We start from the raw sequence: 18,205 nt of genomic DNA, 5'->3' as shown, positions 1-18,205 counted from the left end.
GAAAAAAGATCAAAATTTTTTGGTGTCGTAGACAACATAGCTCTTTATGACATGAGGGGTTTTATCTCCACCAAAAAAAAAAAAAGAAAAGAAAGAAAATGTACCTCAAAAATATCAGGCAACTTTATTTCTCCATGTGTCAAGTACCTTCTATCTCCATTTGTTAAAACTGTAGTGCTGTATCTAGTTGAATATATTCTTCCACCACTATTACCACCACCACCACCACCAGCAACAATACAATATAGGCTATTTGAAGCATCTTTTAAAAAATAAAAGCAGTATGCTTAATAAAAGATTTCTTAGATGTGAAAATAACTTGATTATTCAATAAATTCAAACTCAAGTTTGTATTTATATATTTAATTTTATTTGGTATACACCACTGTGAACTTGTACTTGAAATCCATTACAGGATTTATTTTATGAGTAGTCAACTCCACAAAGACAATAATACTGCTGTGGAAGACCAAAAGGGGAAAAAACTGATATATTTATTTACAATTCCCTACTTTGTAAACATTTAATCTATATACTGTTACTAACTTATAATGATAGAGCTTTACACAGACAAGGAAATGATGCCCTGTGTTTCTATTTATATTCTGCAATAGCATATTATGATAGAACAGCAGATTTTCTTTTTGATTAGCATTATACTTTCTTCAGATAATAATCTAAACTTTTAAAGAACTAAATACAATTGTTATACAACTAAAACTACTTAAGCCAACATATTTGGCTTATAATTCATTTTTAGAATAATTTAAAGTGCTATAAGCAATCTGGCAATCAACACTTTCTATATGAACAAAACTACCTTTGAACATTAATTTACAAGATATACAATGTTTATCTGGAATAGCTGAAATTTCAGCACAAAGTCACTGTCACATGTATAACAGCAGGTTTTTTTTTTTTTTTTTTTTTTCATAACATGAAGCTCTGAGATTTAACTGATGAATTATTGCCACAATGGCTTATTACTGGTTTCCTACAAAAGAGAATAAGAACTACTAGTATATTCTATTTTTCTATCTTTTTTTTTTTTTTGAGGTCACTTGACAGTAAGTTTGCATATTCACCAAGTCTACTGAGTTACAATATTGTCTACTATAATCATTGCCCTTTTATAAGAGCAAATGCTAATGGTAATTAATAACATGTCACAAAAAATAAAAACTACAAGATTGTTTTTCCTTTTGAACAGAAAAAAACCATGTTTTTGGAGTTGGTATGCAACAAGACTAAAACAAAAGAACTATAAAACAGTATAACTGACACAATATGTTGAAGAAATATGCAATTGTTTCATGTTTTTGTACTTATGATAATGCCCTATTAAGCTACAAATATGTAAAGAGTATAATTTCTTGCTTAATATAGTAAATCCAATAGAATCATTAAGTTCTCATTCTCCTTTGTCAATGTATAGCTCTGTATCCGATAATTCGAAGACGAAAGTATGTGCCCAAACCTGCAGATCATGTGCACTGTGGTCTATGACAATCAGAATTCTCCTCAAATTTCATTTCCTTAAAATGAAACTGAGAATACTTGAAAAATTAATAAAGAGATTATAGTGTGAATCAAAACTAAAACTCAGTGGTCTGTGAAGTATGTATTATATTGGTTTGTGGTTTCTCCTTCATAAAAATAAGATAAGCGGGTCTAAATGTCACTTTTTCTAAACTCACAGATATAATAGTATCTGGATTTCATTTCCTTGATGTCCCAATTTGCCTGCTCTAGTAAAAGAAACAATAGTTAAAAAAAAAAAAAAAAAAGAGATTTAACAAAAGAGCACCATCCTATTAGAAGACTGAGATAACATGACCTGAAAATAAAGTAGTTACTATGATCAAAATGCTGGCAAGTTCTGACAAACTCAGGCTATTATACAACATGGACTCAGGTCACTGTCTAAACCTAAGGAACTTTGGGACAGGAACATGATTTGAAAAATCAACTCTAAACTCATAGCTATAATAAATGGTGATACAGACTAATTTTAAAGCATGAGTGACATGTGACATTGTATTGCTTCTTGAACATTCCAAACAATGCTTGTCCATGTCAGGTTTGGGCCATTATCCTGCTAAGACAGATAGCACTGTATTTATTCAAAAGCCCAGATTTCAATGTCTTGGATAAAGAAATCTTCCTTCTTAGAAAGTGTATGATTCCCAAATGTTTTACAAGAATGGCTTCTTCCATGGTAGAGATCTCCATCAAGCCAAAGGGCAAATTCTCCTCTGCAATATATAAAAATAAAAATATCTTAATATTCATGCCCTAAATTTTAAAATAATTTAATTCAATATCCAACAACTCTAAAATCATTAGTTTTTCCAAACCCTATCCTACCCCTTATAATACTGATGCAAGAAATTTTGTTTTGTTCATGTTCCAAGTATAACATCACTTATTATACAGATCAGTAAAATGAGTCCCTTAAAATTAACTTCCTATAGAATTATATTTTGAGACAGGCATTATTCTTGTCGTTCTTCACTTGGTATTATCAATTTCTCTTTATTATATGGTTTCAATATTTTTTACAAGACTATCTAAATATTATGAAACTCTATATCATCTGAAATAAAACGTGGTGTTAATGTTAAAGGACTGGTGAATTAAGCTTATATTTCTTTGGTGTAAGTCAGAAAGAAGAATTTTACTGTGAAAAATAGATTATCAGTTAGTTTTTGTCAAACATGCTAAACTGTGAAAAAAAAGTTCTGATTGTATGGGTAGGAAGTGGTTAGCTAAAGGGCTCAGTCTGAAAAGACTTTAAATGGATAAAGACAGGATGCTGAGATTCTGTCTATCAAGTAAAGGGACCAAAATATAAGATAGATATAATAGAAACTAAAATATAGATAAGATCCAATTTATCTAATTAGAGTACATCTCCCAGGGAGGAGAAAAAACAGGTTATGAAAAGACTTCTCTCTATCCTATGGAGAACTTCTTTCTACTTAACAGAAGAGGGGGACAAAGAGTAATTAGTAACATAATAAAATTTACCTCAGGTATCAAGCCAGTAGAGCTGAGCCAGAGGAGATGATGATTTTTAAAAATATGGGTAGCTATATTTCAGTGAGAAGAGAATTTAAAAAGTGGTCTGTAGACTCATGGGCTACTATCTCTGTGAAACTGAGTTAAATTACTCAACATTTCTGAGAAATTTGACAGTTGTATAAAAATTATATATAGTTATAAAAAAGATAGGGTAATTTCTAAAGACCTACTGAGCTCTAAAAGTTCAATAGATATAACTTCTAACCTTTATATAGCATCGCAGATAACTGATTTGTGTGAAAAATAAATCTAGTTTAACACTATTTTGGAACAAAAAAAGGATTATTTATTTATTTATACTCTGTAATCAAAAACACCAGAAAGTTAACATTATGAATCAGATATTCTAGGCATAGAGATATATTTCTGAATAAGCAAAGAAGAGTAGCTACACTGACCATGTAGAATGGTTCCAGAAAAAGTTGGTACTTTACAAACAGAAAAGACTGAACAATGTGGCCACTAGGAGATCATCCATTATCATTCGAAAGGAGAACTGACTGTACAGAAAAGAAAACTGCAATGGGATAACCAGTAATGATTTAATGAACCTTCTCTACAAAGAAAAACAATACTTTGCTATGACACGACGTAACCCTGAAATCATGCCAGTCTGGAGAAGTCCATGATTTGAAAGTATTAAAAAAATAGATAGTCCCCCAAATGAGCTCTCCATGAGAAAACCATGATTCTTTTAAGGTTCAAATTTGAATTCATCTTTGATATATATTTTAAACTTTCTATGTGCAGCTATTATGAGTCATAGAACATGACTGTAAAAATTGAAGTAGAAACGGTATTTGAATTTAAAAATTCAGTGTTTTATAGCAATAGACTTCTAGAGTCTTTAATGGTATTAATATACCTTTAAGAGCTATCTAAATCCATGTGACTTCTAAGTAGGGATAGAGAACCATAACCAATGTGTTAGAAGAATATTAAAGTTTCATATTTCCTTGTTAAACTTTTAATAAATATGAAAGGGTCTTTTATTATTACCATTATTAGTATTATTTCACAGTACTAGGGATCACTCTACCATTGGGCTACATCCCCAGATCTTCAAAAAAAAATTTTTTTTTTAATGGTTGAGAGAGAATCTCCTAAATTGAACAGGCTGTACTCAAACTTGTGATCCCCTATCTCAGTCTCATGAGTCATTGGGATTATAGGTAAGTGCCATGCTGCCCAGCATGAATTTTTTTTTTTTAACAAAATGATTAGATATTTAGCTGAAATTTCAGCTGACTAGATACAAGAACTACCTCAAAAGTGACTTCAAGGCCACTCATAAGTGGCATCACTTCTGCAATAACCTTTACTCCCTATCCCATGGTAACCTGAATTTTCTGAAGATTCTGTTTTGAGATTATATCAATTCTTTTAAATTAGGTGTAAAATATGGTTTTTGTACTTATTAAGGACTACAAGGTTCCATGCCTTTCACTAGCATTTCAAATGTGTCTGTGACTTCTAAATATTTAGGTAAATGTATCTATCCCAGGTGAAACACAGATCTATCCTAGGTGAAACAGAGAAAGTATATTTTATTTTTTAAATTTTTTAGTTGTAGATAGACATAATACTTTTATTTTATTTATTTTTATGTGGTGTTGAGGATCAAACCTCACGCATGCCAGGCAAACATTCTACCACTGAGCCACAATTGAAGTCCCTAGAAAGTGTATTTTTATATTAGCAATGTTTTCAAAGATGATCCATAGGACTTTCTGAAACTAGAGTGGCTAAGAAAGTGGAAGAAACAAAAAGTCTTCTAAATCCTTAACTATTGTCTTGTAACTCACATATACAATGATGTTACGAGAACACAGGAAGAACTCTTACCATGGTACCAGATGGGAAAAGGTGATGATGGACAGAAGTAAATGAGTAAAGGTGGCTACTATTTGTTAAGGACCTATTATGTGGTAGACACTATGCTAGAATTATACAGTAATATATTTTCCTCACAATCCCCTATAACCTCTAATTTATAGCTGAGGAAAGTTTAGAATGTTAAGGAGTTTGCTCAATGTCTCACATATAATATATGCTGAGCTCGATCTGAATTGGGTCTGACAATAAAGCCTACATGAAGCCCACATCATCATGATTTCTATTTTTTGGAGGTGCTATGGTTTGAGTGTGTTCCCCAAATATTCACAAACCAGATGTCTGTTTCTCAGCATGGCCGTGTTGAGAGGTGATGGAACATTTAACAGGTGGGGTCTATCAGAAGGTGTTCAAGTCCCTGGGGGCACTACCCTAAGCAATTTTCAAGGACCTCTGTTCCTATGAAAGCAAGTTGATAGAGAAAGCCTGGACCCTGAATACCTCTAGTTTTTTATCTTGCCATGTGATCTCTTTTGCACATTGCCATTTCCCTTCCTACATCTCCACTAGATGTGATGCAGCTAAAGGAGCACTCACCAAAAGCTGAAGGATAGTTGTTCAATCTCAAAATTTAGCCTTCACATTTCTGAGCTAAATAAATCTCTTTTAAATAACCAGCTTCGGGTATTTTGTTACAGCAATAGCAAATGGACTACGATGGGTGGCGCCTGCTTTGAATTCTGGAATACTAAGTCCCTGTAGTTTCTGTTATCTGAACATAAAAGCTTGGCTCATTATCAGATGATCTGATTGTTAGTAAGCTTAGTCAAATCATGTTTTGTAATCAAGATTTTGTTCCAGCAGACACCTAATGACACTGCATATATTATTTTCAAAAGGCAAATTGAAATTGTAATACTTGATTGTGGTATCTCCTTGGATAGCTAAAAGAATCACATTAAGACAACCATTTGGGGGAGGGCTGAAATGACATTCTCCCCACAACAAAAATGCCTAATTGGACCAAGTAAACATTATATGCTGAATACAACAACTAAAAATAACTGAGAAAGCTACAATAACCATGGTTACTTTTTAATCACTGTAATCGTGTCTTCTAAACACCTGTTTATAGAAAGAAGTTGTAAGAAAATGTGTTAAAATTACGGATGATGAATATTTTGAAGGCTAATAAAATTCTGTGGCCTGAATGAATTATTATTACATGTCCTTAATTGTGGGCTACAATAATGTAACACTTTTACAAATCTAGGAATTATTTAGCATGCCTTATGTCAGACGCTTAAAGATAAAAAGAAACACCAATGGAAGAAAGTGATGCTAAGCATGATGTGAGAAGTTTAGGCTATGAGGTAGCAGAGCAGGATGACTCTAAATACATAAAGACTAAATGATGTTGGGATATTAGAATAAGAAAACAAAGTTCCTCACAGTGCTTGTTATGTCAAAAGAATAAAAAAGACTGACTCAGACTATTAAAATAAAACAAAAATAATAAGCAAAACATGGAGAACTTGGACAGGTCACTAAAAATTTTTTGCAGGAAAAACATTTCTATTATTGTTTAAAATACTAATCCAAATAGTCTCCAGGAAAAAATAACAAGAAAACTATTGATCTTGTTCTATACATTGGGAGAAACATACCAGCATGCATATCTGAATTATTGATAACTTCTAAGTTATTGAGATAGGACGCTTTCAAATATCAAAGAGTTTGTACTCGAAAGAAAGAGTTTTAAATTCAAAGAGAATCAGCTAAACAGCATTTTAAAATGAAGAAACAAATAAGCTAACAATGGTATCAAATATTACACTTGCCTTTTTATAAATGTACTTTCTTTGCCATGACATGTTTGGATTCTAATGTCAATACTGTCCAAAGATAATTGATTTTTAAAATTAATCCAAATGCATTTTTAAGCTTTCTTTCAAAATATTATGGTGAAAAGTTCAAGAGACTTACCCTCCACCACCAAAAGCTAGTGAATCCATGTCTCCTTTGATAAAAAACATATTATCTCCTGTCCACTTAAAGACCTACACAAACAAGAAAAAAAAGCTTTAAACATATAGATGAAAATGGTCAATAAACAATTAATTCTCCAAAATTCGAAAGAGTTAACAAAATCTAAACTGATAGGAACAACAGCAACACAAAAAGCTTGGCACAGAAGGGTCTGGTACTTTCAGTTTCAGTGTTTACATAATTAAATTTAGCACATATTCTAATACAATGTATTTTCAAATCCAGTATCTCAAATCCTGTTAACTCTCCACACCTACTTTTCTGACATTAACTTATAATATTAAACATAAGTATATGAATTTGATATACTGTGAAGGTTTTTTCTTTGGGTATAAGGCTGCTGTTCATCATTCTTTTATTAAGCATGCTCATGACATACATTTCTGATTTCAAGTTTCTATTTCTCTAAAGAGCAGTGGAACTTAAAAACATTTGAGAAACCTGAGGGTAAAACTAGATATTAATATTCTTAAGTACTTTCTTCTAATTTTTTTTTTTTTTTTTCTTTTTTGGGTGCTGGAGATCGAACCCAGGGCCTTGTGCTTACAAGGCAAGCACTCTACCAACTGAGCTATCTCCCCAGCCCCTTTCTTCTAATTTTTATGACTATTTACCTAAACCTAATAATATCAATTTCTAGAACCTTATCTTTACTATATTTTTCAGAAGTGTTCATTATAGTTTTCAATAAAATTTTAGCACTCATATTTTCAGTTACATATTACTTAATTAATCATACTACTATAGTTATCAGGGAACAACCTGAAAATAAGCACAACTGAAGCTTAGAACATTTATAACTACTACAGGTTTTCAGTTAACTATATCAGTTGACATGTTTCCGGGAGAAAATGGAAAGCACTGATTAACCTGGTGAGCCAGTTAAGCATAAGAGTGTTTGAAGAACTTCTGTTGTATTATCAAATCCTTCCTATTTTGTTCATTGTAACTCTTAAATACCACACTTTTTTTTTATAACCAATTATGTAGATCCCTTTCCTCAATATTAAATATAATTTCATCTTTGTCATTTTTTTATATAAACAGAATATTGGAGTAATTGTCCTTACCTCAAACTCTGGACAGAATGTAAATACAAAGGTCTCTCCAGTACCATAAAAGCCATCACTCACTTTAAATGGCTCAGATGCTAATGCACCAAAAACCTAAGGATAAAAAAAGGTATGCTCAATGATATGACTATTAGTCTGTTTCATTAAGCATCATATATGTCCAAGCAGAATGTAAAAATAAAACTGGAATCTGGGATAGTTTTTATCTCCTTGTACTTAAAAAGGAAAAAAGTTGTTGTATAATTCAACATTCTTGTCAAATACAAAAATATATCAGCTTCCTGATGAGGAAAAGGTCTTTTCTTGTTTTGAAATGTAAAATAGTATTCATTTGAAACAAGTAAAGTTAAAAAGCATTAATAAATTTCAGGACTTCTATGCACAATGTATTTAATAAGGACAATATGTTGCTGTAGGATCACAGTGCTTAGGAAAGTAAAAATTCTTGAGTATAGGTAAATATTTTACAACTAAAAAAGTATTAGACAGAAAACTCCATAAAGGCAGGCTTTGGTCTGAACAGTTTGGCCCTTTAATCCATGGCCTCAGCACAGTACAAGATACACAGTAGATACCTTAAAAAAAGAATAAACACATACCTGAACAAGTCATTTCAGTGCTAGGTTTAAGGTTCCACATCATAAAATGAACGTATAGAAAGGATGACAGATAATCTATAGAATCAATGCCTCTCTTGATGTTCTATCTTTACTGTCAGTCTTAATTTTTAAGACTCCCTGATTGAAAGGTTATCTTATATGTACAGATAAGTATATAATATATAAATATATAGCTCAATTTACAATTATCACAAGGCAAAGTACCATGTAGTGTTCATTCCAACTAAGACACAGAACATAACTGGCACTTAAGAAGCTCTTCTTTGCCTTATCACTATCAGCTCCACCTCCCTGAAGAATGCCACCAGCCTAACACCACCACAAATTCATTCCACCCACTTATGAACTTACATCAAATGGAATCATAAAGAAGTTACTGTGTGTGTGGTGTGTGTGTGTGTGTATGTGTGTGTGTTACTAGATATTGAACCCAGGGATGCATCACCAAATAAACCACATTACTAGCCCTCCCTCCCCTTTTTGTTTTGAGATGGGGGTCCTAAGTTGCCCAGGCTAGCAATCCTCATGCCTCAGCATACCAAGTCACTGGTATTGCATGCATGAACCTCTGCACCTGGCATGAAGTTACTCTTTACTAAGTATGATTTTTAATTTAATATTATATGTACAACTATGACATGTAGCAGCAATTCATTTATTTTCAAGGGTACAAGTAACTTTTCATGGGTATACAACCTTAGGCAAGCTAACTTTAGAAAAGGGATAACAATATTAATCTCATAGGGCTTTGATGATTAAATAACAATGTATATAAAATGATCAGTCAAGTAACTGGATAATAAATGTAGGAAAGGTATTAGTAGTACTAGTGCTCTGTTTTAATTAATATTGCCATTTCACCTTCTCATTATTTTCCAATGCTGGTAACTAGCCTGAACTTACTATGTCAGGAATAAACCCAATGTTTCTCTCTTTAATCTGTGATTTTGTTTTTACTATTACTCTCACACAATTACCCTAAACTCTTAAAATTTTACCCTTGCTTCAAGTCTTTGTCAGTTCATATCTTTGCAGGAATCTAATTCTTAGCTCCGTCCCAAGTCTGAACAACTCTTACTGTAAACACCTTCCACCTTTCCTGGGCTCTGATTATACTTAGTATATTTTGCTGGCATTAGTGATACTGGTATAATTAAATGTTCTCTTCTACCACATTTCAAACTCTTTGAAAACAAAAACTCTTAATTGTTCACACTCATATATATCTTATATAATATTTGGTATTGCCATGCATGTTCAAAGTATCTGATAACTAACTGTGTGTGGTGGTACATGCCTGTAATCCCAGTGACTTGGAAGGTTGAAGCAGGAGGATTACAAGTTTGAGGCCAGTCTCAGCAATGTAGGGAGGATCTAAGTGACTGAGCAAGACTCTGTCTCAAAATAAAAATAAAGGCCGTGGAGATACAGCTCACTGGTATAAAGCATCTCTGGGTTCAATCTCCAGTACCCATCCCAAAATATAACAAACAAAAAAACCCTGATGATTATCAGGTACTCAATAAAATGTACCAAGAATTTTTATAAAAGCTATTGTTACTATAATCTCTGTAATCACATAAAGGATAAGGTGTTACAGTTAGTTTTACATACCTGTCCATCGCTGTCCTTAATCACCATCAGTACTGGGGTATCTAAACCTGTCATTGTTCGATAAAGAGTCTTCAAGCTTGTGCCATGCTTCCCAGTACCATAAACAAGAGTCCATGGATAGCCAATTGTTCTGGGTGGAAGATGCTTTGTAAGCTTAGAAAAACAAAATGTCAACATTTACTTGATAGCTTATTGTCAATATTCAGGATACTAATAGCAATTGGAATTTAATCATTATCATAAAATGTAGGCTACAAAGAAAGAAAAAGAAATTGTTATCATTTTCAAAGATCCTGAGATGTTTGAAAAGCAATTACACATTTCTCAGCATGTAAATTTAATTATGCATTAGGAAAATAAAGAACCATGATGAATCAGACAGATTAGAATTATTTGTTGTTTATGTCCTCTGGATTGACTTAACATAAACAATGGATGAACTGTCAATTTAATTATTCAAACAACTCTCATAGAAGCCAGACTAACAGTTAGAAATTAAACTTCAATACTTTACAGCTGTGACCTTGAACAACTGTGCCAACAATTTCTTTACTTATAAAAGATTATACAACAGCAGCATCCAATTCTTTCAGTGTTTGTAATAAGTGCATGAGATCATTCATATAAAGCATAAAACAACATAATAATAAACCAAATACTGGGTACACTGGTGTTTCAACTAAATTGCTATTGTTATTTATTCTAGTGCCTGCTTATATAAATCTACTATTACCTTCCATTAACACTAGCTGCTGTATTATGCTTACTTTCTCTTCATGGAAAAGGAACAGTAGTAGCAATCACCCTACTACTGCAGAAACAACTAAATAGAGACTGTTTTACTCTCACAGGCATATCTCAAGGAATGTACATATGTGGACACATCATACCTTTTCAATTTGATCTGGCAGTAAGAGTTCACTGGGATCACTTAGATTTGGTCGAAAAGATTCAGACTCCAGGTCTGCTTTCACTGGAGTGACCTGCTTTGAATTTATGTCTTCCCTTGTAGTAATCTAAAAGTAAACAGCAGCAGTACATTAATATAAAATTGTGACATGCTTTTTAACATTTCAAGCCTTTTGAGATAAATAGAACTTCATATCTCAGAATAGGTGGCTAAAGTTCTAATTTAAGATTTTATAAGGCAAAAGATGACCCCTCTACTATTGGTGATATATCCAATGCAGAAAAAGATTTTTAAACAAAAAACCTTCTATTTTTCATTTATCACATGAGGAAGAAATGGTAATCAATGATAAGTGCCCATATTTCTGTGTAATAGGAGAGAGTTGCACGCAAACTTTAGCCCTTCAAGTGCAAAAGTGAACCAGCTAGCTTGCTTTTAATTAAATGCTATTTAAAATATATAATATAATTTTTTTCATGTGAAACATAAAAAAACTTCTGGGTATCAAAACTTTAAAGTAAGGAATAATAATTTAAAAGAGTAACTTTCTTTTCATTGGCATGTGTATTTATTTTCCGCACTGAAAAAGAAACCATTTTTTAATGCCATATTTTTTTTTAGCTTTTTAAACATTGAATATTTTTTTCTACTTGAACCAAATAATAAAGTTAAAAATTAATTTATTTGTAAATCTTTCTGAATATTAGATCAACTTGATGCTTTTGCTTGATGGAAATGATGCAACTGGTATTCTTAAAGTGATAAAAGTGATAATTTTGAAAAGCTTAGTATTACATATCCTTTCTGTTGGCACTTACTTTTTATATTAACTTTATTTAAATGTATAAAACACAATGACCTTAGAAAATAAAACATGAAGTATAACTGTTATTGATAATAACTTTAAAATTGGAAAATACATATAATTCTATTGGAGCAGATAACTAAAATGCAGCAAAGCTCAGCAGCTGATTCTATGTGAGAATAAAATCTTGATAAATGATTTTATTTCTTTAATGTATCTTTTACCAAACCTGAACAGAATATATTTTCAACCAATACATATTCTCTAACCATATTACTTTTAATGAGAAGCTACATATTAATGCTTTCACATCATCATGTTTTACCCTTATTTTAATGATGTGAAAGGTTTAAAAAAGAAGACAAAAATAAATTCAAGGCAGCATTAGAAAGCATTAAAAGAAAAGAAAACAATTCAGCAGGTCCAGCAAAGCCATGAATTATATGAAAGCATCTTATTAAAAAGAAGGAAACACACAACTAATAAGAACAAAACTAAAAATGAGTTTTCAATTGTATCTTTTTGTTTCTTAAAAACAATTACAAAGATTATTTCACAGAATTTTAAATAATATATCTACTTCTAGTGACTACCCTATACTATTCCAAAGTATTTCTAAAACTAACCAGGAATGAATTCACCAAGAACAAAACCAATTGTTCCATTAAGATATTTGATGTGAAACTGATACAACTGAAATAGCCTTAAAGAAGAGAAAATATTTAAGCCTTGCTCTCAATTAACATTTAAAATTTTTCCCATTCTCACATCTTTCAGATTTTTGGTTAGTAAGGATTTAATCACAAAACCAAAGACATTTTTCTAATGTTAAAACTAAATGAAAACTCATTGCTCACAGAAACAGAGTATTAAGGAAAGTTCTAACATGACAGAAAATTCTGAATACTTTTCAAATGAAAAGATAACAGAAAAGTTAATCCTATTGCTCTTCAAGGCAATACAGTATTCTTTAATACAAAAGGAATTTTCTGGTGGGCTATTTTAGTGATCCAGTCAAAACAAACCCTTCAAATGTGATATTTGTTCTGACAAAAGACACTAAAAACAGGTAGTATTCAATCTCCAGAGGGATTTAAACTACTGAAGGGGGCACCTGGAGACGTCTGCAGAGTGTGCGCAGTTCTTCAGTATTTAGAGCATCGATCCTGCGGTGATACTCAGCCACTGACACTACCTGAATATGGAGACAGGAAGACAATAATTCCACTGACAGTTGAGAAAAATCTTTGAAAAAAAAAAAAAGTAAAGAAAAGAAAAGAGAAACTTAAATGGAGAAAGAGAACTGTAATCAAGATTTCTTTCCCAACTCCATGCTGAAAATCCAGGAGATTTACATATCAAACTAAAGTAAAAATACACATGAGTGAGTTTTACCTCTACATCAAACTACTTAACTGAATAGGTTTTATACAGGAAACACTATGTAAAATGTAACACACTTGGCTAACATTAGTAGTCTTGAAATTCACAAGGAAGTGTAAAGTGTACCCTCAAATCATTTGAGTTGAAATATTATATCCTAATGGCCATGAAGAAAGAATTTTTCTAGGTACATGTGACAATAATATCCATCTATATCAGAAAAAAAGGAGAGAAAGGCGAGAAAAATATGTGAAATACATTTTAAAACCTAAGGCAATAGAAAGAAAAAGCTCAAGAAAAAATTAAATTTTCAAAGGATGTCTAATCAACAATACCTTCTTTCAAGTTGTTGCCTTTCCTTTTATCCATTGATTCTAATAATTATTTGTTACTAAAGTTTTTAACAACTTTCTACATTTTAACTTCCAAAGGGAAATTCTATGTCTTTTTTAATTACCTAGACCACTCTTTGGCTTAGTGCTAAATCTGAAAACCATATAGGACAGATAAACAATTACAGAAAACCCACAAAATACACAAGTTTCATCAGGTTGACAAAACAGATTCAGCTTTGTCAGATAATGACATAACTACACAAACTGCTACCATAATACAGTGAACTACAGGGGTAAGATAAATATGTCCTGATTCTCCAGAGCTATGACACTTCCTCTTCTAATCAATCAGAACTGAGTATGTGTACAGGGTGTGGCCACAAAATGCAATTAAACAAATTAAGAGTTTGGACTTCTAACTTGTTTTTAAGGGCTCTTCGTCTGACTGAAATGAATTGGCTGCCAGTAAACATCAAGATAAACTCTATGAAAAGCTTGTCAAAAGCTATAAAAGACATGAGAAAAGAAAAAGAAACTGGACAGATCCCATTCTGGTCATTGTTAATATTAACTTTTGCTAAGTAACAATGCATGCAATATGGTGGCTGACTTCTTACTTAAAAGGCAACTCGAAGTGATTATACTTTCCACTTTTGGGGAGGGGAGTCAGATAGACTCAGGATTAGTCTTCTACTTTATCAAATAAAGGAAAAAGTATGAACCAAATAGGAGTTTCACCTAACAAATAGGAATTTTATGTAAACGAAATAAGGAAATGCATATACAGGAATGAATACAGTGCCCAGTACTTTCTAATAAGAACTAGCAGTTATTTGGATTAACACTATTTTTAATTGATCACTTTTCACCTATTACCCTAAGTACTAGGAGTAGTTGAAGAGCTTCCTTATTTGTTTTTGGCATTAAAATATTTTCAGTCTGAGATCTCAACTATTTTGTATACTTTGACTTCTGAAATCAATTTTAAGTTATAAAATTAATAAAGACTTTTCAATTGGAACAACAGTATTTTCAATAAAAAATGAATGAAAAATGAGGTACAAAAAATGAAAAAACATGGCCTTGCTTTTTTATGACCAGGAAAAGAAGTTTCTATAAAGTATTTAATGGCCAATCCTGTCTTTTAGTTCCATGGCATTCAATCCAAGAGTCTCCTAGACAAGAATTCACAAATCATGAGACTTGTGTACTTCTCTGCATTTCTTCTATCCCTCCAGTTAACTCTATTCTCATAACTATTTTTAAAAAGCTATTTCATATACCATATTAAAAATATTTCCTGGGCTGGGGAGATAGCTCAGTTGGTAGAGTGCTTGCCTTGTAAGCACACGGCCCTGGGTTCGATCCCCAGCACTCAGAAAAAAAAAAAAAAAAATTCCTGAAAGGAAAATAAATTGATTTATGCACACAAAATGGATCAATTATAATTTAATTGTATCAGCATCTCTGAAAATAGGAGTTATTAATAAGAGAACAATAACTGCCATTTTAAGTCTAAGCTTATAATGTGGTAAAACCATGGTTTCTTTAATCACAATCTGCCTTTTCTCACTGATATTTTTAAAAACTGTATTCCTTCATAAGACTTCCAAATTCAGTTTCTTTAATAATACTCATGTCCTGATAAGTAAAAATACAGAAAACTATCCAAAAAGTAAGTCTTTAAATTAGTAGATAAAAGAATTTGAAATTGTATGCAAAAATATACTTCCTCCTCTCAAAAAAAAAAAAAAAGGATAAAAGATGTAATTTCTAGTATGTATAGTGGAATTTGATTTTAGTCTTATATTAATTTTTATACCCTTGGTAGATCATCATACTCTATATTAGAATTTATTACTTTGCCAAAAAGATGGAATCTAATAGAAAGTAGAAACATTTCTATAGAACACCCCAAACTATACTCATAATTATTAGGGCTACATAGCTGAGGAAACCAAGATCTTCACTTAAAAGCATATTCATATATTCAATGTCCGGCTTAAAACATTTCTTGAGTAATAAAGTGACTAAGTCCCATGACTCCACTCTGCAGAATAAAAGGGCTGCTCTCTAGTCTTTTCAGTCTTTGACAAAAGACCCTTACACATAGAAAGTATATTCCGAAGCACTTCTTTCCACAAAATTACCAATGTACAAATAGGATAAAATTCACTCATCTCTATTACAAATGGACAAACAACAAAAAAAGAGTTAATAAAATTCCAAGTTGTCGTCAGCTTCTAGCCATAAAGAAAAATATCACCTTGGTCTAATACTCAGTCCTCCTTCCAGGATGTTCCAGTGGTTCCTACTGAGATTACCCACAAAGCCAAAACTTCTCCTTCTTCCAACTGCCATAAAAACTAATGAAAGTAAGGCAAATATTGCTGACTGTACTATTTTTATTACTTTTTTAGTAAAAGGAGATGTGGTAGGAAAGAAAAATGCTGTCAAACAAATGTGTCTTATAAATACTTTGGTATTCAAAAATGTTAAAGGAGGAGGAACTGTAAGTCTGAGCTGTTACAGCTTACTGAAAGGACATACAACAACATCCTTGAAGTCACATAACCTTGTGTTCTACTACATTTCATCATACAGAAGTCTTTATTACAAAATAAACCAGACTGTTGAGCCTTTGCTTCATTCTGCCTAATTAAAACTATTGCTTTCAAAATAACACTCATGGAACTACAATAAAAGAGGTGTAAAAGGAGCAAATGGAGAATTGTAAGTTAAATAACTGGAACATAGAATTGAGAGAGAGAAATAAAAAATACAGAATGAATTTAGAATATAACAGTAAAGTTTTCATTTGAACAACTCTGCATTTAGCAATTCTGCATTAAATCACTTCCTAATTATATTTGTAGATGACTCAAAGATTTTCATCAGAAAGCAGATATAGTCATTGTTCTTTACTCAAAAGGAAAACTATGACTTAAATTAATCACAATAGACTATGTTATATTAACTTTTGGCAACAATAAGTACAAAAGGTGAATCTCATAAAAAAAGGAATAATCGTGTTGATGCCACAGCATATTACGGGAAAAGAACAATCATTTACATAATGTTGAATGCCTTAGTGTTCTGTATAATCTGCAGAGCAAGAATAAAGTTCTGAAGTAAACATTAGGTTACTTCTGATCATTTAATTCTTCTGTATATGTTGAGCTACTAGGATTCTGAGACATATTTTCATTACTTAAAAATTAAAGAAATAAAAGAATATTATAAGGTTCTTTATTAAATATGGTTTTAAATTACTGACATTTTTCACTGACAAAGTTTCTTCTACCACTAATTTTATTTTTGGTTTCAACAAACATTTTTAAGACATTTACTTATGTGTCATCATTAAAAAAAAAAAAAAAAAAGTAAAAACACAGCTAGCAGCTGTGAATGCCAAAGACAGACATTCACGTCCTGAAGACTACTATCAATATACCTGCATTGTGATGATGACAGTGTAAGTCTTTATCCAATAAAGATTGGATTTTAAACTGAATCTCTTATAATAAGTGAGGGACTCCCTAAGATGATTAAATGGTCCCATATATACTACAGTCTGTCAGAAACAAATAATCCTCTGCAGGAGGGAAATGATTAGTTCAGGTCCTCAAGATTACACAAACTAAGATAAAGCATATATGAAATCATAATGAAAGAACCTAAGGCACAACCCAACATAAGTAAACGGAAACACTCAACCAACAACATAATTTATCAGACATAAACTATGTGTGAAATACTAAAAAAAAAAAAAAAAAAAAATTTAACTTTAATAAAAGAAATTCCAAAAATAAGCAGGAAGAGATGATTAAACATGAATAAGTATATCTGCAAAATACTGTATAGAACGTTGCTAGTTAAGTATAAATGTTATTTCTTAAGAAAATATTAACAAGTTAAAAAGCTAACAAATAGATAACTTAATAATGAGAAAACACAGCTGAAGTTGTTCATGATATGTCACTGAGAACAAGGAGATGAAAAACATCAGAGGTTAGAATATTGAGAATAATTAAGATATAATCCGTTACAGTCAGGTCCCAGAAAACACAAAACATTTGAAGAGATAATAACCTGAGTTATTTTCCAGAACTGACTAAAGAAAAGAATTGACAGATTCAAGAAGCAATTCTGTACCCTAAATAAGAAATTAAAACATAACACACTAAATATAACTTTGTAAGACTTAAAGTCTTTAAAAGTAACCAGTGAGAAAATTGACATATCTCAACTAACTTGAAAGCCGACTTTCCAGAAGAAAATGCAAATCATCTCAGGACATTCTCCTAAATCCAGACCCTCAGACTTCTTAATTAAGCAAATATAAATTTAGGATGAGAGATTATTGCAGTGAAAGATCACAAAGCACACAATACCCAATAGTGGAAAATAATGGTTAACCTGGAATTGTTTCTATAAGCAAAAATATTTTCCAAGATGAGAGATAAAGATACAGTCATCCCTCACTATCTGTGAAGATT

At 31.6% G+C, this 18,205-nt stretch overlaps 1 protein-coding gene across 9 annotated transcripts in view; it reads right to left on the bottom strand.

The window, feature by feature from the left end:
* Positions 1–347: 347 nt before the first annotated feature.
* Positions 348–18,205, bottom strand: part of OXR1 (oxidation resistance 1) — a 431,786-nt gene continuing 413,928 nt past the window's right edge. For 6 of the 9 annotated variants that reach the window (XM_079105185.1, XM_079105190.1, XM_079105189.1 and 3 more), the window contains 6 exons: positions 13,103–13,183; positions 11,164–11,289; positions 10,274–10,426; positions 8,037–8,132; positions 6,904–6,977; positions 348–2,255 (listed from right to left, as the gene is read on the bottom strand). In XM_079105185.1, the coding sequence (XP_078961311.1) occupies positions 2,120–2,255; positions 6,904–6,977; positions 8,037–8,132; positions 10,274–10,426; positions 11,164–11,289; positions 13,103–13,183 (666 nt within the window). In that variant the 3' untranslated portion in view covers positions 348–2,119. The remainder of the gene's footprint in view (positions 2,256–6,903; positions 6,978–8,036; positions 8,133–10,273; positions 10,427–11,163; positions 11,290–13,102; positions 13,184–18,205) is intronic. The other 3 variants (XM_079105187.1, XM_079105188.1, XM_079105193.1) reach the window with 1 other exon arrangement.

This window comes from Sciurus vulgaris, assembly GCF_902686455.1.
Source record: "Sciurus vulgaris genome assembly, chromosome: 1".
Taxonomy (NCBI): Eukaryota; Metazoa; Chordata; class Mammalia; order Rodentia; family Sciuridae; genus Sciurus; species Sciurus vulgaris.
This window is presented reverse-complemented; position numbering and strand designations above follow the sequence as displayed.